This window comes from Aspergillus luchuensis, chromosome 2 (assembly GCF_016861625.1).
Source record: "Aspergillus luchuensis IFO 4308 DNA, chromosome 2, nearly complete sequence".
Lineage (NCBI taxonomy): Eukaryota > Fungi > Ascomycota > Eurotiomycetes > Eurotiales > Aspergillaceae > Aspergillus > Aspergillus luchuensis.
The window spans coordinates 2180965-2201746 of NC_054850.1; the positions used below are offsets into that span (position 1 = coordinate 2180965).

At 50.1% G+C, this 20782-nt stretch overlaps 9 protein-coding genes across 9 annotated transcripts; 4 read left to right on the plus strand and 5 right to left on the minus strand.

Moving 5' to 3' along the window:
- Nucleotides 1–535: 535 nt before the first annotated feature.
- AKAW2_20695S (uncharacterized protein) lies at nt 536–1000 on the plus strand (the record flags this gene model as incomplete). The annotated part of the gene is made up of 1 exon (XM_041685437.1): nt 536–1000. One exon carries the CDS (start codon nt 536–538, stop codon nt 998–1000), a length of 465 nt encoding a protein of 154 aa, XP_041539521.1.
- Nucleotides 1001–1180: 180 nt separating this feature from the next.
- On the minus strand, nt 1181–2937 carry AKAW2_20696A (class I SAM-dependent methyltransferase; the record flags this gene model as incomplete). Its single annotated transcript, XM_041685438.1, has 10 exons — nt 1181–1220; nt 1300–1382; nt 1544–1880; nt 1937–2146; nt 2207–2247; nt 2315–2381; nt 2431–2472; nt 2529–2621; nt 2674–2720; nt 2788–2937. The coding sequence occupies 10 exons, from the start codon at nt 2935–2937 to the stop codon at nt 1181–1183; spliced, it is 1110 nt and encodes a 369-aa protein (XP_041539522.1).
- Nucleotides 2938–4747: 1810 nt separating this feature from the next.
- On the plus strand, nt 4748–6223 carry AKAW2_20697S (uncharacterized protein; the record flags this gene model as incomplete). Its single annotated transcript, XM_041685439.1, has 1 exon — nt 4748–6223. The coding sequence occupies one exon, from the start codon at nt 4748–4750 to the stop codon at nt 6221–6223; it is 1476 nt and encodes a 491-aa protein (XP_041539523.1).
- Nucleotides 6224–9424: 3201 nt separating this feature from the next.
- AKAW2_20698S (CVNH domain-containing protein) lies at nt 9425–9842 on the plus strand (the record flags this gene model as incomplete). The annotated part of the gene is made up of 2 exons (XM_041685440.1): nt 9425–9557; nt 9640–9842. The coding sequence occupies 2 exons, from the start codon at nt 9425–9427 to the stop codon at nt 9840–9842; spliced, it is 336 nt and encodes a 111-aa protein (XP_041539524.1).
- A 400-nt stretch (nt 9843–10242) lies between these two features.
- Nucleotides 10243–12366, minus strand: AKAW2_20699A (uncharacterized protein; the record flags this gene model as incomplete). The annotated part of the gene is made up of 1 exon (XM_041685441.1): nt 10243–12366. One exon carries the CDS (start codon nt 12364–12366, stop codon nt 10243–10245), a length of 2124 nt encoding a protein of 707 aa, XP_041539525.1.
- A 1168-nt stretch (nt 12367–13534) lies between these two features.
- Nucleotides 13535–15966, plus strand: abp2 (putative ARS binding protein Abp2; the record flags this gene model as incomplete). Its single annotated transcript, XM_041685442.1, has 2 exons — nt 13535–14212; nt 14272–15966. The coding sequence occupies 2 exons, from the start codon at nt 13535–13537 to the stop codon at nt 15964–15966; spliced, it is 2373 nt and encodes a 790-aa protein (XP_041539526.1).
- Nucleotides 15967–16558: 592 nt separating this feature from the next.
- Nucleotides 16559–17465, minus strand: AKAW2_20701A (uncharacterized protein; the record flags this gene model as incomplete). Its single annotated transcript, XM_041685443.1, has 3 exons — nt 16559–17045; nt 17246–17298; nt 17367–17465. The coding sequence occupies 3 exons, from the start codon at nt 17463–17465 to the stop codon at nt 16559–16561; spliced, it is 639 nt and encodes a 212-aa protein (XP_041539527.1).
- A 773-nt stretch (nt 17466–18238) lies between these two features.
- Nucleotides 18239–18661, minus strand: AKAW2_20702A (uncharacterized protein; the record flags this gene model as incomplete). Its single annotated transcript, XM_041685444.1, has 1 exon — nt 18239–18661. One exon carries the CDS (start codon nt 18659–18661, stop codon nt 18239–18241), a length of 423 nt encoding a protein of 140 aa, XP_041539528.1.
- A 773-nt stretch (nt 18662–19434) lies between these two features.
- On the minus strand, nt 19435–20435 carry AKAW2_20703A (uncharacterized protein; the record flags this gene model as incomplete). Its single annotated transcript, XM_041685445.1, has 3 exons — nt 19435–20079; nt 20131–20315; nt 20381–20435. The coding sequence occupies 3 exons, from the start codon at nt 20433–20435 to the stop codon at nt 19435–19437; spliced, it is 885 nt and encodes a 294-aa protein (XP_041539529.1).
- Between the last annotated feature and the right edge of the window lie 347 nt (nt 20436–20782).

The window sequence follows — 20782 nt, forward strand, 5'->3', positions numbered from 1 at the left end:
CCTCGGAATCCCATCCGGTGCGAGAAATGGGTTCTTTCCAGCATACGTTCGGCATACATGAGGTAGGGACAACAGGTCATACTAGCCCTCCAGTTGCCTTCTGCAGTGCAGCCAGCAAAAAGCAATGGACCCAGTGGTCTGGTCCGAATTCCCGGCTGCAGAATTGCAGAATGTCCCGGAAAAGGGTTAATCTAGGCTCTTGGCAAGGATTGACATTCTTCAGACCTGTCATGCGCTGAGCAAGCGCAAGGCCCCATCTCGAATCATCTGTCGATTGATTTTAAACGGCCGTTACTGTTAACGGCTGGCTTTTAGTCATTTTAGCGGCCTATGCGACCAATATCTGTGGTCTAAGTGGTCGGGTCTGACCCACGGCGAGCCATGACAAGGGCAGCAGAGACAAGGGAACGAAAGACGCGAATAGTAAAAGAGGCATTTGGCACATTGAAAAGACAATAGTACAATGAAAACCGGCCGGGCGGGTCGGAGGTCAATCCGCGTCCCGTCATCTCCAAAAGTCCCCAATAGACGTGCCATGACTGGTCAATGGGTCTATTTCCGGGTGGAGCTCGACTTTGACCTTGCGAGTGTGCGGCCTTCAGAAAGAAGATCGTCGTCTGACCACCCCCGGGAAGTCAATGCCCCTGCGGTGTATGGTTGCACGTTTGCAGAGAAAAAGAGGACCGGTGGATGGGATGCACAAGGCGCCCAGGCAGACTGTGAGAGAAACAAGGAAGGCCACCTAACTAAAACTGCTCTACTCGGAGAAATGGTAGCATCATCATCATCACCATCAGACGATGGTCAGCATTTTTGTGCAACCAAGGGACTGTCCGATACCGTGCAGAACCATAAATCACAATTGGGGTCGAACTGCAATCATTGGATGTTCTCCAGCTACACCGGCGGCCGTCATCCCCCGGTCGCCTCCACCATCCAAGCTCCCGACAACCAATCGAAGGCGCGTGCAACACATACTGAGCAGGACACTAAATTATAAGTCCACATTAAACCCAAGCATTCCCGGCCGCCCCGACCTCTCATGGCGGGGGACGTCGAGCCCCGATTCGCACACCTCTGCCAGGCTAGTCCTGCCTGCTTGCAGTAGTCTCCTGTGCACTGCATTTCCTCGGTTCTTATTCCAGTCAGCCGTGCACGCAGTGCATTTCGTCCCCAAACTCTAATAGGCACTTGTAGGCTTTTGTCCATACACGCCGACCCTGTTGTACCCAAAAGGAAACAGTCCTAAGTTAGCTTCGTGCTCGTCCAGTCCAGAAGGTTAAACACGATATGTCTTACACGTTGAAGTATGCGTGAGTATTCGGATCACGGAGGCCTTTTCGCATCTGGGCCAAGAAGACCTGCACTTCGGCATAGCTCCACTAAATCCAGTAAGGATTATCCTGTCAGCCTGTGTCCGATTGGCTGCTGTCAAGGGTGGTGCGCAACGCAAATACGAGGTATGATACTCTCAGACACACACCACAGAAGAAAGCATGCTCAAATGCTTCATCATCGAACTGCAAATGGAGGGTGGACTTACTCCCATGACTCGGGTCAGCAGTGCCATGGCCCATCCTTCAATTCCCTGCTCACAATGAACCAAGTTCCACATGCCTAGTTTCTTCAGCTTCTTGTCTCGACTCCACTGACCGACAGGCAACTTCATGCGGTGCTCTGTCACGTTATGAAATCCAGCCTGTTGCATATAGCCCTTAGCAAGATCGGCAATGCGAAAGGTCTTGCCGAACTTCTCGCCCGCCTCAATGAAGGTCTTCGACCAGACAGCTAGAACATGGTCGTCTGTCACCGTGCCATCATCCGATCGAAATTGTATGGACATCTCGAGCTGGTCAAACCAGCCCCCCGGCCGCAAGCGACTGGAAAGATGATTAGGGTTGAAACGTGCAACAGGAGAGTTCGTTGAGGCACTCACCTAAGAACATTCTGATAGAATGCGGGCCAGTCCGCGATTGCACCATACAGTGCACGAACGTGGATCAAATCGAAATGGTTCTCTGGATAGACCCAGTCTTCCGAGGCGTCGTCGATCTCGAACTGTAGATTGGGCGGAACGAAACCGGGCTGTATGGGTGACAAATCGGTGCCAATGACTTGTGCTGAGGGATATTCATCTGCGAAATCACTGTTCAGGGGATGATCAGATATGCTCAAACTGGCCCATCTTACAAGTGCTTCTACTCACATGGCCCAAATCCCAGTGCCAGTGCCAACATCCAGCGCTCTCTGTCAAGTCAGGATTTCAGCGTTGGCTAAAAGTGTAATTGCCGTAGTTGAGCTACATGATACACACCTGTATGTTGTCGCTGATCGGCGCCAGTAGCAGTTTTCCATCGAGAAGCAATGTAAACATATGATGACTGATGCCAGCATTAGCCTGCGCATCAAGGGTGATTCTATGGAACATACGCAATATCTAATTGCTCATTTTGCATTTCGTCATTAGGACCCCTGCGACTTGGTCAGAATAGTGCGCACACCGAAGCTACCAAAGGATAGAGTCATACCAATACGCCCCCTCCTTGTAGGCGTGATAGCGTCGTCCATTCTCAAATCGGTAGGAGGTGATCTCAGAGTTTAGCGATGTTGTATCGCTCGCGCTAAGCACTGTAAGCATGAGGGGTCAACGGTGAGGGCGATTGATAAACTTACAAATCTTCTGCATAGTCCGAGAACTCTTCTTCAGGCTCTGCCTCGTCCTGGTGAGTCTAAGTCAGCCGACAATTGGAGAAAGCGAAGGTCGGCAATCAGTGGTAAGCAGCGTACTGAGTCTGAGGATTCACCATCATGATGCCCTGCGACGGGCGCAGCGCTCTGGGATACGTTTTGTGGAGCCGAAGCCAAAGATGAGGTGGCTTGTGGGGGGTCATTAGCGGCAGCCCCTTGAGAATCGGGGATGGAAAAGGATTCCGCCATGGGGTCTAATTTTCGGGAAGCTCGTAGCCAAGTAGAGAAATAACGGCTGGGAAAAGAGACAACCTTTAGGGTCAATATGGGGCAAATTCAAGCGACTAGGTCGTGTGTGTATCGAGAAAGATGGATGACATTCGATCGGGGTCGATTTTGTGATTCCTTCGCTGTCAGGGTTGTTCCTTTTAAAGAGAGGGGGCTTCCCGCTTCCCGATTCGTGGCGAGCTGCAACTAGCTGAGGTGGTACTATTAGATTGGACTACCACTTCAGGTGCTAGGCTGCCTTCTTCGAATCCCCCTTGGAGATAGTCGTCACGATAGTAGCTCAGGACTGTTTTCTCCCTAGCAAACAAAGATGATCATTTTCGCCACTCGTATCTTGTCAGCGGAAATCAGATGCAGATAAGATGCAGATGGATCGGACGACTGAGTTTCCAGCCTTGACACGTTTTGACATCTATCCAATCCACGCGTGAGTGGAGACTCAAAAGTGGGCTGATCGAAGGACTTTTTGCCGCTTACTTGTGTAGCTCCAAATGCACACGATTCAGAAAATTTTCTGTACTACCGGAAGTCCTCGGCGATGCATGAACAACGATGCAGAGGATCTCTCTTTCGCTTGGCTCGCGGGTCAATCCCCACTTAAGGTAGGTGGATCGGGAACGTGTAAGCGTCTAGAAAGTACTTCCTGCAACGTCTTGTTCATAATTTCACTCATGCTCATAATGCCCAAGTATTATTTTCTGGAGGTGTCCAAACATCTGGAGGACGTTGTTTCTTACCGGACAACACGGATACCAAGCACCTGCCGGCAGTACAGCCATCTATTTGGTATATCATATATTCCCAAGATGCTTCTGGTTCTACTGTTGTACTGAATAAGGAAGGTATATGATACAAAATCAAGTTTAAAATTGCGGTGCGAAAGCTTTTCTGGCACGGGTATGGCCCGTGCATGCAGCCTACTTTGTACTTTATATGCCAGTAACAGCTAAATTGAGACTGCAGTACTAGGCCAAATATCCGGTGGAAGCGCCCAGGTAATTTATCTCAAGTCAGAGCACTTGATTCTGATCATTGAAAAAGCAAGAATGCACAGCTGGCCATGATTCGGGAAATTCAGTCGTACAGAGTGGTTTGTCAACATGTGCAAGCTGAAATACATAAACTGCAATGTCTTGTGCTTAAGCTCGTAAATCTTATCTGTTCATTCCATGACACTTCGTCCCCCGTTCCTTATTGTTCGCCCATGCTGTGACCATCTGAGATCGCTTCGATCGCTCTTTGCAGCAGAAGAAGATGTTCCTGAAGAGATCGAAAACAAAGAGAGGAGGTAATCAGATCAATGGGGTCTCTCCTAGATGATATCTAGGATTGTGAACTGCCATAACTATCAATGCCATACCAGATATTCATCATAACGACGATAGGTACTCCTGGCCATGATGAGCTGGTCCACATCCTCTGTCTATCCAAGGCTTGGCCGAGTATTTCCATCAAAGCATGGGAAGGCAAACAAATCCGATCCAAGCACAATCTATGTATAATTGTTTCAGTGCCTGCATAGTGTTGAGGAGAATCGCTCTCCAGGTACGATGGTGCTGTTCATGGAGAAATCCCGCAACGGCACCGTGCATATGATGGATCCTGTTTTCTTTTGTAGTGGGAAGCCTCACCCCTGTCGGGTCTTCTTCCCCCGCATTCCCTCACCCCTTGGAATACGACGATGCGAGTGTTACAAGAAGATTTATGCATACTCGCATTTATGTTCCTTGTATCCTTACACACTTATTGATAAGTGACCAGTGATACCAATATGCGACCCCGAATGCGTTTCGATGATGTGGCCTGGGAACAAGCCGAGGAAGTATCAGACAATTGGCTGCTTCAATTCCTCGACCATGACGTCCTAGTGCCGATCGGATATTTCATGCTCGATCAGAATGGATGCAAGGGGAACAATTTCAACATACTCGAGAAAGGCTCATATAACATTTCGTTTCAATTGAAGAACGAACATGAAGCTACCATTATTCGCCTGTCGCAGCCCGGCGCTGTCTTCTTCCCAGAGGAGAAAGTCATGAATGAGGTTGCTACCATGCGATATCTCGCGGACAAGACATCAATACCCATACCATTTATCCATCACTCGGGAACAAAGAAAGAGAGTCCACTCGAGTTGAGTCCATTTATTATCATGGATTATATCGAACATGAGACAAATATGTGCTACGCTCTCAATAGTCCGGGACGCCCGAAAGAAGAACGCGGGGTCCTAGATCCGGCTATCAGCGATGACAGGCTTCGGATGCTCTATGGGGAAATGGCGGACATCTTACTCCAGCTTTCCATTCCATCTCTACCTCGGATAGGCTCTCTCAGCCAGATCAATGACTTCACCTGGGACGTAACACGTCGGCCTTTATCCATGAACATGAACGAACTCGTCCGAGTCGGGAGCCTACCACAGACGAAACTTCCTGACATACACACTACATACACTACAACTTCTTCGTATCTCGAAGCTCTCGCAGATCTCAATCTCGAGCATCTCATCCACCAACGAAACGATTCCGTGGACTCTGCAGACGACTGCCGACGAAGATTTGTGGCGAGGCAGCTGTTTCGTAAACTTGCCAGGGACAAGCGACTCAACAATCCTGCGCTCGACAAAGGGCCATTCAAACCATGGTGTGATGATTTACGCCCAGCTAACGTGCTTCTGCATGGAGATTTGAAACTTGCTGGCGTGGTCGATTGGGAGTTCACATACGCTGCACCCGCCGAGTTTTCTTATGCGCCTCCCTGGTGGTTGCTCATAGAGAAACCCGAGTACTGGTCAGAGGGTCTCGAAGATTGGATCAAAAAGTTCGACTTCCGACTGAAGGCGTTCCTTAAGGTGATGAAGGAACATGAAGACAATGCGATAAAAAAGAATCGATTGAAGGAGAATCAACGGCTGTCGAACCACATGCGCGAGAGCTGGGAAAGTGGGGATTTCTGGGTTATATATGCAGTAACGCATAGTTTTGCCTTTGATGCAATCTACTGGCAAAAGATAGACCCACGATTTTTTGGACCTACAGTGGACTACGAGGAAGCATGGAGAGATAGACTTGATCTGCTAGATGAACAGGAAAGGGATAAGATGGAAGAGTTAGTGTCACGGAAGTTGGAAGAAATGGAAAGTAGAGTTTTGGCTTGGGACCCGGATGAATATACGATGGCCTTTCACCAGCATTTGAAGGAGCGGAAAGAGAAGGAAGATGAGGGGGCATGCGAGGGGGACTAGAGGAGAAAGACGCGCTGATAGGTATTTTCTATATAGAACCCACATGAGGTTGAGTGCGTGTGGTAGCTTATATTAGCCTTCAATTGCATTTGGTCAATCAGCAGTATGCCACACATCGTGCCACAGTTCATGATTAGCATGGCTCGGTCTCGCGCTAGCAGTGGTAAAAACCCCTCCGCTGGTACTCTGAAACGATTCGTTGTTGAGAGCTGACTATCTAGACACTGAACGATCATCTGTGACTCTATCGTCTCACTTCGATTCTGGGCTCCCGTCGTCAATCACCGCTACTGGTCATACCAGTAAACACCGTACTTCTGAAGCTGGCGATGATCAAGTCGTCAATACAATTCGATCTGGAGTTGTTGAACACGTCAACGCATCTGTGACTTGACGAGGGAGTAAATGCGTTATGCAGGAGATGTGTGGAAGAAGGAGAGGAAAGAGAGGGGGGGGGGGTTATACTCTACGAAATCGTGCCTCAGGACCACACAGCCCGTCACGAGATTTAGAGGTACTCTCTAGAAGACATGGTGGTTGTATCTAAACAGGAACCGATAAACCAATACCAGAGTCAACGCGAAGCGAAAAGGCTAACATATATTTCGGATGAACTGCAACTCACCACTCCATTACCATGAGTTATGAATACTCTAATTAGACTTTATACCGATGTATAACAGCCATGATAGCAGCTGAGTGTGCAATATATATTTCATTGCAATTGACTGTTGAAACGATCTCTCAAAAATGGTAAGATGGCTTGGAGAAGGTTACCCGGAGAGGGGTTGCAGCTGCTGACGTTGACAATTGCCAACAAGGCTGATTATATCCCCGCTTCAAGGAAGGACATGGAATTGTCATGGTGGGATGGGACAGGGGTGTAGCAAACAAATTACATACACGATGCGGTACTCGACAACAATGTGAAGACGGAATGCCAAACGGAGCCGGACATGCAACACTTCGGCTTCCTGCATATGGATATCCGCCTCTCGGCTGGTACTAGTTATTTTTCTAACGCTCGAAACTGGTTGTTGGTAGTCTACGATAGTCTCGGTCGCAAGCAGTCCAAATTGCCTGTCATTAACAGAATCAGATAAATTGGTGACATGGTAGGAGAGTACGTAGATCATTAACGTATTACACTTCCTATGGCTGGCAGAGATGGAAGAACCGTGGTTGAGGGAGCGGAAGGACGGGCCCGCTCGTTGGCCCGAACCTTGTTCTTGTTCTTGTTCTTGTTTCTTACGGGAATGCCGCATGTAACATCAGCTTACTGGAGGCGCTACTGGGCCGGGAATGGGCGCGAAGAAGATGTTGATGAATGGGCGATTATGTCCATAGCAAAAAGTGGAAATTATGGTAGCTTATGGAATACCTCCTTCATCCGTCCTCGTTACAGTGTATTTGGGGGGGGGGCTCGCATTCATAAGTAGACGTCAGACTTGGATGCTTCGAGCAAGCTATTAACGGGTTCTATTGCGGGGATGATGGCGATCGTTCAAGATTTCAAAATTATAAATGCGAAATAATACTGCCTGTGTAGATTTTGCTTGAATTCAATAGTCATCACGGCTGGAAGGCAAGGACCTTGGTAGTAGGCCTTGCAGGGTCCATATCACGTAACTAATCCATCTATTTATTCATGGTTTGCTGTTCCAAGGCTTCCTATTGATGAATCTGCTGTGTTAGGAAAGAGCGACCGGGGGAGACAGAACTCGAATACGACTGAGGTGCCTTGGTTTAGAAGTAAAAGCCGAAGAGAAGAGGACACTTCGACCACAACCATCATTAATCTCTCACTCTGTCCAGATGCGTTAGCTCGCAGCCAGATATGCGGCTGAGTTATAAGCTAACTAGTAGTTAAGCTGCCCGGGGGACAAACGTAAGCCAACAGAGACCGGAAACACTGATTCTGGCCTGGTCGCTTGCGATATTCATAGCATCTGTTACAGATCGAGATCGCATCCGATGCTGGGCACCAAGCGAAGCGGGCATTCCGATGCAAGGAAAGGCCAGACAAACAATAAGACCACGCAACTGCAAGAGGGGTAATGTGTTCATCCGCTGGGAGACATTTCGCCCCATTAACAGCGTGCCAAGAGGAGGATTCGCCAGGTCAAACAGTCTCCATAGCGGGGTTTTCCTGGGATAAGCCACACCACAGGTTTGGGATCCGCGGAATACAAAGCGCTGCCAGCCAACGGTCTCCCAAACACTCCAAAGTTTCTTTGTTTGCCTGAGGCACTCAGCCCTGTCAGGGGCATTTCCAACGTCTTGGCCAGCAAGACAAGAAGTTTGAAACACAGCCACTCCGCCCGGAATCGCTCAGTCCAGAAACCCAGTGTTGTCAATCAGCCTTATGTCATTCTGTCGGCTCTGATTCACTTGCCAAGGGATTATCCCGTGGGGCGTCGTTGCGCCCAGTGACCGTCAGCCCAACAGAAGCCCATGGACGACGCATCTGCGACCAGCCGGATCCAGCACCAGCCGCAAATGCTCATCGATGACAAGCATGTCGCCATTCCATTTCCAACGCACAGCGGGGGGCATGACATGCACCAAGCGCCATACCAAGACTGCTGCCTAGGACGGTAGGGAATCGGGCGACTGGCAATGGAGATGGAGCACTGTCTGTGGCTGAGATGAAGGGGGGAAGGACCCTTTCAGGGTCCACCGCTGACCTGTCTGCCAAGAAGCCTCATTGAGCACGCGGAGTGGGGGGAATACTGGCCCCAGAGACCACCATGAAACAATAATTGTCGATTCTATGGAGCAACAAGCCACAATAGTGGGAATTCTGGCGCCTTTCTGGGGCTAGCAACGGTGAACCGTCAAATCACCGTTCATGGTGCTTCACTCCATACTGGGGTTGTTGCATAGCATTCCCCTATCCCAGGAAGCCCCCACGAAAATAGCCTACCTACTTACTAGGTTGTCGACAATCAATCAATTGAGTGCTCAAGCCACTGGCAAATGACCTGAGGCCAAGTGTATGATATCCATGTACAGCATCTCTTGGTGACTGCGATGAGCCGACTCCACTGAGGCTCGACGAGGTATAAAAACCCCCTCCATCCCAGGTCCAATCCTCTTCTCCTCCATCAACAAAACAAACCAAAACCACAGAGCAATCAATCTCATCACACATTCATCCTCCATCCATTCCCTCATAACCTCTTTCACAACTCCATCACAATGAGCTTCTACCGTACCGCCGAGGACATCAGCCTCAAGGACGACCACATCCTGGTCGCCAGGGTCGCCAACGAAGATGGAGAGATGGTGGAATCCGAATTCGACCTTAACTCGTGCATCGGAAACGACGAGGGTATGTGATATGTTACCAAGCTACCAGAGTGTAGCCATCTTCTACTTTGGTTATAGATAAGCTAACCATCTACACCCAACAGGTCGCTTCCTGTGGGGCGGCAACGACTTCGCTGGCAGCGCCGAAGACATCAGCTTCGCCATCGAGGGCGCGGACAATGTTCCCGTTCTGAGAGCCAGGCTCTCCAACTCCGAGGGCGAGCAGTTTGACGCTGATGTCAACTTGGCCGAGCACATCACCAACAACAACGGTACCCTGGAGTACCAGGAGGAGTCCCTGTTGTAAGGGCGGATTGTATCATTGAGTGTATCATGGCAGACAGTTATCATGTCTTGATAAATTTATGTGGAACTATATGAAATACCATTACCTCTGAACAAGCAGCATGCTTCTATCCCCAAAATAGACTTCTTGTTTCTACCGCTTGCTTCAGTCGAACTTTCGTCTAATATTGTTAGAATTGCCCGCATAAGATACAAAGTAGAGGTGTTACTTTGGTAAGAATCGCAAAACAGCCCACTCGTAGTCCTATCGCCCACCCTATAGAAGAAACTCCCATCCCCGGAAATCAACACTTCATCGATCCCGAACTCCTTGACCAGATTACCCAGTGTGTATCATGTTAAATCAGGAGAAACAAACTAGATAAAGCAAAAGTAGTCGCCAACAGGTCTGAAAGATCAGTTTACCACGCGTGTCTCCCATCATTGACATCCAAATCATTCCCATTCCAGTCTTCATCGCCACTTAGCTCGTCGTCGAGGAAATCCCCCTCATTGTATTGTGTCTCAGACGGACGCTGATTGTCAATGCGGACCATCACAACATCACACATGCCTTGTCTCGCAGTCAGTGGTTTGTCGCTGGCCTCCCGAGATTGCTGCTTCTCTGCGTTTTCGGTCTCATCATCGCCGGTCTCGGAAAATTTCCTCAGAGCAAGACGCGCGCTCTTGCGTTTAGATGGCGTCGAAAGCCCGCTATGTTGGGTGTCAGAGTGCGTATGAGTCTCCTCGGCTTGTGGATTACGACTCTGGTGGTTTGCATCTGATTGCGGAGCGGCGCGAGGGATAGAACGCAGGTTGGGGTCCGGGGGTGGACTTCGTCGTAAAAACGTCTTCTCTAACTTTCCGATCCATTTTTCTCGGAAGGACGCACGATCTCGCCAGCCGATCTTGAGGATTGCACTGATCACAAGTCGTCGCAAATTTCGCAGTTCGGACGCTGCATCGATGAGCGTCCCAAAGAAGACCTCGGCTGTCGTATCGTCCCATTTGCGCAACTGAATCAATTCAATGTCCTGCAGCGTGGATGGCCAGGTTGGAACACCGGTTGACAGGTCAAGCAGGGTTTGAAAATGGGGTTCGACGTCGTGATAGCTTGACGCATCATACATGGATATATCCATCTTGAACTTCTGGAGATTCTTGCAGGACTCTGCAAGATTCACAGCGAAGGCTAGGCTTAGATGGCGGTTATGTCTCAGATCTAAGATCTGTAGATGATGACCATGGGAGAAGAGAAATGAGCCAAGATTCATGGCAGTGACGTTGTCGCAATTGTTGATAGTGAGTGAAGTAAGTTCCATGGGCAAGTTGGGGAAGAGGTACTCGTTTACAATGGAACATTGTACAAAATCCAAACGGCGCAGATCTGGGAGTTCTCGTAGGGCTGTCGCGAGAACCACTTCGTTTTCATCGGAGCCCGACTCGTCACCATCTGCGTCCTCTGAAGTCAAGTGCAACAATCGAAGTTCCTGGAGTCTATGAAATGCGGGCTGCAAGTGTTTTTCCAGCATTATGGGTAGCAACTGTCTGGTCTCCATGAAACGACTGTTCCATTCCCATGACCGTAGGTGTATTGAACTGGAGACCAGTGATGTAAAGAGAGAATCTGGGTATGTCCATCTCGACCTTGGGTTCAGCCAGGGGGAGCCGCCCAGAAAGTAATCTTCTTTATGGTAGAGACGCAGTGTTTTGACCTGAGGGGTTTGTTCAATTAGCCTTGACAACTCAAAATATCCCAGAGTCGGTCCGCTCTTGTAAAATAAAAGACTCTCAACGTCAACATGCAGTTCTTTGACCTTGTTAACGTAGTTAGTGGAAAGAGAGTCTTGGGGCTTAGCCAGTAGCTGTAGCAAAGCATGGGCCTTAGCTGCTGGCAGGAGGGGAGGACAATGATAGAGAGCCGCCAGCGCAGGTTCATGAAACGCATGACACATCAAAGCAATGTTCACGAGCCACTGGACGGAGCTATGCCTACTCGCGGTCTTTTCATCCATTAGTGGGCTCGCTGCACAGGAGAAGATATCAAAGAGTATGTGGTATGGGAGAGTTTGCCATGGTGGAATGACCCCCGACGTAACAATCGGCGTATTATCTTCCTCAACCTTCCTACGTTTTTTGAGCGGTCGGCCAAGCTCGATACGTCTCCGACCCGTGCGCTTCTCCACGTTCTTTGTCTGGGAGCGAGTCTTCACCGTTCGGTTGCGCGGGGCTCGTGATGGCGCAGAACGACTGTTCGTCTCAGTAAACGGGTAATTAAGATGCTCAGGGGCGTCAATCGTAGGGACTACAGCCTCCGGCTCATCATTGGTGGCATCAAAGTCATCGTCAGTGGATTCCTCACGGTAGGATTTGGGCATGCGAGCTGAGTTGCGGGGGCGCAGCGAAAGCGACAAGCGCCTCGCTCGTTCCTCGTCTGACTGGGTATCTTCGTCATCACGACCTTCGGAGCTGCTTTCTTCATGGTAGGATTGGACTTGGGTGCGACTGGAACGGATGGGACGAGACGATCTCGATGACGGAGCCATGGCGGGACGAGTGAACTGATCTAATAGTAGGCGGTGTGAGAGACCACAGGGAGTGGCAGGCGGCACAGGAGCTGTTGCTGCTAGTGCGGCTGCTACTAAGCTCCAGGTGGTGTACGGTAGGCGGGATGCAGGGGCGAGGATCGCATTTCATCTGGATGAACACCAAGAAAGATGAGAAGATATTGTGAGAAGAGGAGGTAGGATTTTGAAAAAAAAAAAAAAAAAAAAAAGGATAGGCCGTAGGAGAAAGAAAGAGGAGGTGAGTTACGGAGTAGTGAGTAGGAAAAGGAAAGAATGATGTCGCCGTTCCAGGTCCATCGCAGCTTCCCAGTTGGGGAAGGCGGAAAGGCGGACAGGCGGGAGGCGGGAGGCATTATCGATAAGGGGGGTTCGGCGGATTCACTAGTGTCTAAGTAGACTAGCGGGGGAGACATGTGACGAGTGTGACGGCGTGACAGGACCAGGCATCAAGTTCCCCCGCCCTGAGGCCACAACGCTAGACTATAACAGGCATCGCAGCATAGGCCTGAAGTCCCGAAATAGAAACAAGTCAAGTCAGCTCCTCCCAATCGAGTTATCACCGGCTTTCTTTAAAGCGCCGCCGTCGGCCAGCCACCTTCTCCTCTTTTTCTCCTCCCCCTTCCATTTGGCGCCTGGCGACAATGCTCTGTCGGTCGAATCTTCGTCGCCGTCGTCGTGGATTGATGCTTACAATCCCGAGCGGGTATCATCTTTGCTTGTTCTGACACTTGCGAGGAAAACAACCCCCCGAACTCCTTTAAACCATCGATTGTTTCCCATGCGCACTACTCGTCATTGGGCTGGTCCCTAATTTTACCCGTGCGGTTTGCGATCTGATAGGGTCTTACGACGTCGGCGCGTGCTGGAAAGAAGATCTGCCCTATCTCATCTCTCTTCGAGTCAAAAGCTAAATCCATATGATACTACTTACTCCTCCACCTTCCCTCCTATCCTTATTATTATTCTGATTATCATTATCATTACCATTACTACTTCCTGTGTTTACCATTGCACCAACATCTCTCTATTGAATATATAGAATCGCTTTCGATCCGGCGATTTTATCTCCTTTCTTTTTCCCTTTTCTTATCCACATAATCACAGTGTTTGCTGTTTGCTTGCTTTCTGTCACAAAAGAACCATCAAGATGGAATCTTCCTTTCCCAACGTGATGAACCAACCTGTGCCGCCGGAACGGACTGAATTAGGGCCTCCACCCATGGTCATCCAACAGTACTCAAGGTATCCTCCGGCTCTGGAGCCTGGTTTACATAGCGCTTCTCCCATAGGCAGTGCTCGCACTCACATAGCTCCCTCAAAGTCTCCACCTCTGGCGCGCAAAGCTACCCCGCGCAGTCTTCAGGCATCGCCAACCGGCCCACGGCCGATAGCGCCGCCTCCTCCACCACCTCCTCCACCTGCAATGGTGGCGCACTCAGGACCCTCGATCTCGCCTCCAATGTATGATTCTATTCGTCCACGGCCGCCACGGGAGTCGATGGACCAGACAGAAACACGATCCCTGCCATCTCGCGATCTGACTGACAGCTCCATTGATGACGCCTACATCATGTTTGTCTTCTATTGCAATCCAAATGTCCCTTTATCCGTGGATACCTCAGAGCTCCGCAAGAACTTTCGCTGCCCACCCCGAAGTGATGGCAAGAGTTTCAGTATATTCGCATTGTGGGAGCTTATTCGGAAGCTAGATAGTAAGGAGCTAAAGACATGGATACAACTGGCGATCGAGCTGGGGGTAGAACCGCCTTCCTTGGAGAAGAAACAGAGCACCCAAAAGGTCCAGCAATATGCTGTTCGGCTCAAGGTTTGTCGCTAATGTTATTCCGGACAGAATATGTGGCTAGTGGACTAACCAATCGCTAGCGCTGGATGCGCGCAATGCACGTTGATGCATTTTTCGAGTATTGTCTTGGTCACCCGCATCCCTATTACACCCACCTTCCGCCTGCCAATGTGATCAGCGACAGCCGCGATGGAGTACCACTGGAAGAAGATCTTGCGCTACGGGCTCTGGTTCCGCAATGGAGGCCGAAAAGGGGCCGGAAGCGAGCCGAGGAAGAAAACGAAAGACTAGCCATGGCGAAAAGGCCCCATCTCGATCCAATAATGGGCGTGCTGCAGCCAGGGCCATTCCCAGGTCCTCCAACACCATATCCACCAGGTGCGCTGCCATTTAGCACCTTCCCTGACGAGATGGGATCGCATGATCCGTGGATGGGCAGCGCACCTACATTCCCACCGGAAGGGACTTCTGAGCCTTCGTCGCAGTCGAACCAGGACCTGCGGTGGCGACCTATCGAACGAGATTCGTCCCCAGGGAGTTATCCGCATTCTGCTATAGCACCCAGGAGCCAGCATGAGTCTGAAGTCTTCATTCAGCCTGCAGAGCCGCGCTCAGCGGTCACAATGTCTTCTTCTGGGGAAAAGGCGCGACCCAAACGACGCCACGGCCCGGCAGTGTCATCTGCCTGGCCTAGTAATACCGGTAGCAATGGAAAGACCAGAGGTCGGCCACCAAATCGAGGAACTGTCTCTGGACCATTCTCCTCGTTCCCAGTCAATCCGAATCGCACTGATCCATCCCATTTACCGGGTCCAGGGCTTCGGAACTCCCCTGCTATGCTCCTCGATCAGGACTCTGCCGGTCGATTCAATCACTCCCCTTTCCAGCAGTCCCCTACGCCGTTCCATTTCGGTCCCAAGCCAGATAAATTACAGCTTCAGGTACCGCCTCATGCCGGCACACCTGTCCGTCTGGCAACCCCTCCTACCCTAATGGTCAACGGTATCAACAATGCTCCTGGGTCAACGAAATTGGAGGGACAAGGACCGCAGCGTAACGGTACTCTGGCCCCTCTAAACGACTTCATGAGCAATGTGGGCGTCACCAACCCATCTGCCTACGCGAACCGCAATAGCGTACCACATGCGGATATATCTTCCGATGATGTTGTGCGTGCACTGTCAAGTGAACTTCTTCGCGGAAAGACCACCGGTCGGCCTGCTCCAATTAGCACCGAAGAAGCCCGGGCTCTAGCAATGTCTGTAGTGTCCAGCTTGGCCACTACATATGCCAAGCTACCAGCCGGCTTGGCGGCGCTCATGTCCGCCTTGCATCTTGGGCTTGGACAGCAATTTGGCTATCCAGGGGTGACGGACAGCTTGATGACTGTGAACATCAAATCAGAGCCTGCTGTAACCTCAGGCACACCAAGCACCGACGGGAGCCCCAACTATGTGTACACCATCTCTCATGAGTACAAGCACGGACTTCGGTTCTCGACGAAGGTTACGTACGGAGACCTGAGCATCAGCACCCCGACTCCAGACAGTCACAAGCTGGACCTTACGCCCCGGGTAACCGAGGAACTGGAAGCCAGCATCGCAGAAGCCGACAGCATGACAGATGCAGAATTTGAAGTGGATGCGGAGAATTCCACCCCCGACGCAACGTGGAAACAACGCTACCTCAAGCTCCGAGCGCAGGTGCAGCGAAAGGAGCGAATGCTGTCGCAATATAAGCGCAAAATCCTTGAGTCTGTGATGGCAGACATCTAAGCTCTGTGAGCACTGGTCATTCACAGAGAAATACCCCTTGTGTAATCCCCTCCCAAGCCCCCTCCCTCGATTTGTTGTGATACCCTATACCGTATATTCCTATGTAAATTGTCGAGGTCCACCTGAACACACTTATAAAACTTCATTTTCTTCTATGCTCTTGGTTGTGTGTCTGTTTGTCTGTTGGCTGGAGCCAAATGGCGCTCTCCTGCTGTTTGTTGGTTTCGGTTCGGTCTTCTTTACAGATACCCCTTGAGCGAACTTGTCCGATCTGCTTCACAGCCTGTTAGGTAGTATAGAGTATCTTGATACCATCAATGTTTAGTTCATATTTGCAGTTATTGAAACCCTATGCAAGTCCTGAAGTCCATCATAATATCCTGTCGGAGTATCGCATGATTCGATATCCATCCTTTATCGCCCAACCTAATAAATAACAAGCAAGCCCGCAAGCAAAAGTCACAGCGCATTCAACCATCCTTCTGCCCCATCAATGATCACTCAGTAACTCATCTTTCCCTAAACTTGAATGCATCATCCACCCAACCGACCAGTCAAATCATGTACTTCAGAGCAATGAAAGCCAAAGCCCTCAAGCCTCATACACCTCCACATCATCGCCCTCAACCCCCTCCTCCTCACCATCCACAGCCTCCTCCTCCTCCTTCACAGCCAACTCCTCCTCCTTCACAGCCAACTCCTCACCATCACCATGAACCGGATCAGAGAGTCCCTCCTCCCACAAAGCCGCCTTCACCTCCTCATCCTCCTCAGTCTCATCATCGTCTTCCTCCTTCTTGATCCCAACACCAGCATGCTGCTTCTTCTGCATCAAACTCTCAGCCCTAGCGACAGCCATCTTCTTCAACCCCTTGGCCTTCTTCGATGCATCGCTGATGCCATCGGCCTTGCGCTTTCTGCCCTTGGTAGGGGTGGATGGAGTCGTGCTCTCTGTAGCGGTAGTAGTGCTGGTACTAGCCCCGGTCCGCTTCTTAGCGGGCGTGCTGTTGGCAGAGGGGAGTGAGCCGCCTGAGCTGTTGATGCCATGCGATTTGAGGAGGCGTTCGTAGCGCTTGGCTCTGTTTGTATGTAGTGGAGAAAGAAGTTAGCGGGGTATTACAAGTAGTATAGTGTGACCCGTGTTTATTTGTGAAGTGTGGAGGATCATCATGCGATTACTTATGATATGGGGTTGGAGGAAATATATATTTAGTATGTGTGTGTGTGAATGTGTATGTGACTGAGTTGGGAAACTGAAGGGACAGGATAATTAACGTACGCAGCGGCCTTGGTGATGATATTGCATTCTTGTGCGACGACGGTGAAGTCAATCTTTTTGATTGTTATATTAGTCTTTTTGCTCTGGGGGGATATGATGAGATGGAGTGAAGGGTACGTACCTTGCCGCTGTTAGAGTGGCGGATGCAGCTGAGGAGGAATTGAAGCTGCTCTTCCGGGGTGATGCGGTTGGGCTTGGATGGGGTAGTGGTGGTAGACATGTTGAGCTGGGTTTATTTTTGCTCGAGTCAGGTTGTAAAAGGGCGAGGGATGAGTGGATGTAAGTGAGAATCTTCTCGTTTCTTGTGATCGTGGACTCGGTCGAGTGTTAGGGAAGATGATTGCTTGGGAAAGTGGGAACGGTGGATTGAGGAATATGGGCAGTAGAAATCAGAGTAGGAGGATGGAAGGAAGTAGTCAGAAGGAAGAGAAGGAGAGGAAGAAGGTGGGAGGGCAGTAACACTGAGACGAGCGGAGGGCTGAGGAGATGTTGTTAGTGGAGTCACTGCTGGCTTCGCTTAGGTTTCTTGTGAATGAATGAGATATTTGACATACGTCCGAGCGTCTCAGACTGGGAGGTGGAGAAGTGAAGAGTCTCTAGAGAACAGTGATAGGATACTACGCTCTTGCACTTCTCAACAAATACTATGACGGAGTGGCTAGGCAGTAGGTCAATTCTCCCATTTAGCAGGTATTAGTGCTCTAAGGCTACAGAACCCTCCTAGTCAGCCCAGCTGTTGAGAATCTGTTAAGTAGAGACTGTAGAGTAAACTTCCCAACACCGGTAACAACGCAAGCCCTGCAATGTAAGAAGAAATACAAAATGCGTTGCGTCAATCTCCTCCCCTTCCAGATAGGCCTCCTTAAAATCCTTCGCGCTAAATGGACCTTCCACGACTATGTAGACCAAATGAAGACAATGAAATGAACATACTGTGTGGACTCAGTTGTCTGAAATCCAATTAAAGCGTTCAGCAGAATCGCGCGTAGAAGTTCACGCCGTAGCACACTCCATGCCACCATCCGGGGTATTGTCTTCCACGAGTTTGTCTTCATCGTCTTCCTCTTCCTCCTTCGCAACAACAGCCGACTTAGCCCCGCGCTTGCGGCCCTTAGTCTCCGAGTTAAGCGTACCAGTGGCAGGAATGGGCTTCGAAGTAGTAGCCTTTGCTCCCTTACGCGCAGCGACTTTCCTGCCCTTGGGCTTGACGGGAGTAGGCACGTCGGAGCCAGACAGCTCTGCGACGCCATCACCGGCCTCGGTAGCACCTGCAGCGCCTTTATCCTTATCGCCATTGGCACCTGCACTCTTGAGTACGCCAGAGCCAGACTTGGCCTCAATATTGTTCAAATTGTAGCGCTTGCGAATGGCACGGAAACGGTTGCCGACTGAAGCCACATTGCTGTAACCCATCATGTCTCCAACCTTGGTAAGATCGATCTAAAGATAGCAAGTTGGTGTTAGTAAAGCCTATATCTGCGATGAGAGATTATATTACCTGTTTGTCGTCCCCCATGCACTGCAGACAGGCGAGGAAGAACTGCGCGTCTGCATAAGGGATTTCTAGACCGGCGTTAATGGACTTCGCGGCCTTGGATTTCGTGGCCTTATCCATGGCGAAGGTTAGAGTATTCGGTCCTCTAGATGGTATAACGTAGAGAGGTTGTGGTTTAGATGATTCAGATATGAAAAGTGAGTAAAAGTAAACGGGCTAATCACCAAGAGGGAAAGGAGATGAAGAGGGACCGTTCGGGTGGTGAAGAACAGAGACAAGTGAGAGGTTAAGCCACGAAGCCCCACTGTATAAACACGCCAAAATGTGAGATGCCTCACAGAGCAGTTCGCTACTATTTCAGGTTAATCGGCGAAGTCAACTCCCGGTCCACTCTCCCAGTGTAGCTGGTAATATCTGTTGGTGGTGGTATGAGGGAAAAGTGAAGCAGGTTATAAGATGCTACGCACCATCGATGTCAAAACTACCGCCCAACTAAAGAATGACTTCATAAGCAAAAGCAATATCATATTTCTGCTATCAGGATAGATTCAGCAAAGGGACATCGGTCCTTGTGGTTGTTTGTCGAAGCCAGCAACAAATCCCCAGAAAACCCGCTTCCAGATCCCACAAGGACCGAGTTCTACCTGCCACTATTTATCTCAAATGCAGAAACGAGAATTGAGACTGATGTCCATCAGTCCTCAATGACAGTAATATCCGACTTTCTGTCCGATAATTCCTCCTTGGCCTCCCTATCTACACTCTTGCCCTGGTCGACCGGTTCTTCTTTGATCTCGTCCAGCTTCTTCTCCTCGTCTTCTGGCTCAGACTTATAGGCCTCCCAGCCAACTGAAGCCATAGAAGTTGGCAAGTACGGCTGCTCATGATTCTGCTGCTGGTAGAAACTACCTGCAAATCCTCCCATCGGTGTGTACATGTTGTATTCATCCATACTGTATCTGTGCGGGTAGTAGAATCCCCAAGGATATGCCATATGGGGGAAGAACGGTCCCGGATGCATGGCATGAGGAGGAGCGAGAGGTATATCTGCCATACGAGGCATTGTCTCACCGTAACTCTCCTCCTTGACCTCCTCCTTGATTTCCTCCTTAATGGGGACGAAAGGTTCAAAGTCAGGGTAAGAAGTCGCCGGCACCGTTGTGGCCCCTGCCCTACTGGAGCTAGCTCTGGCTGACCTTCTGTTCTCGACTCTCTTAGGACGCGCCGCTTTCTGGTTGGGCCCTTGATTTTCCAGCTGGCCTTTGAGCCGCGAGTACCGCATTCTTGCAGCATGCCCATTGGAGATATTCAGCTGCGAGGCAACCAAGGCCCAGTCGATCTACTCAAGTGTCAGCTACTATTACTGTCTTCCAGAGCTTTATTCACGAACCGTTCTCAAGTCCAACTGTTTCATAATGGTGTACAAGAACTTTACAGCCGGCTCATCGACCGACATCATAGACTTGGTGCGTCTGTAATTGGAAGCGGTGGACGTAGCCGATGATGGATTCGTTGGAGATGCGAAATCATTCTCGACTTGATGATTCATGGTTAGGTCGGGCTTCATGATACCTGCTATGCCAAAAGCACTCATGTCAGGGAGGACAACTCATCGGGGGATATGTGAGGAGGGGACGTACCAGACGCACTGGGCTTGACGGTGGTCTTGGTAGGAGTTGGGCTCCGGCTTTCCATCGCCTCAACTACTCCAACGTACATACGTGAGTGTTGGTGACCTCCTGTTCAAGGACAATGGAATATGGAGTGTTCACTGTGTGAGAAAGATGTTGGTGAATGATGAGAGACGGATGGACATGGCTTTGGACCTGATACTTATAGACCTACATTCCAGTACCGGATTAATTTTCGGTATCTCCTCTGTGAGTGAATTGAAGTACTGTATTCATGCTTGTCGTGAGGGCTCCACTTTGTTTCTGACATGGACAGGGTATGTGCAGTTAGGCATTGGCTCCATACAGATGCCTAGCGCCCTGATCCTGTAAATGTCACATAATGCCGAGCTTGATTGGTGCTATTCACCT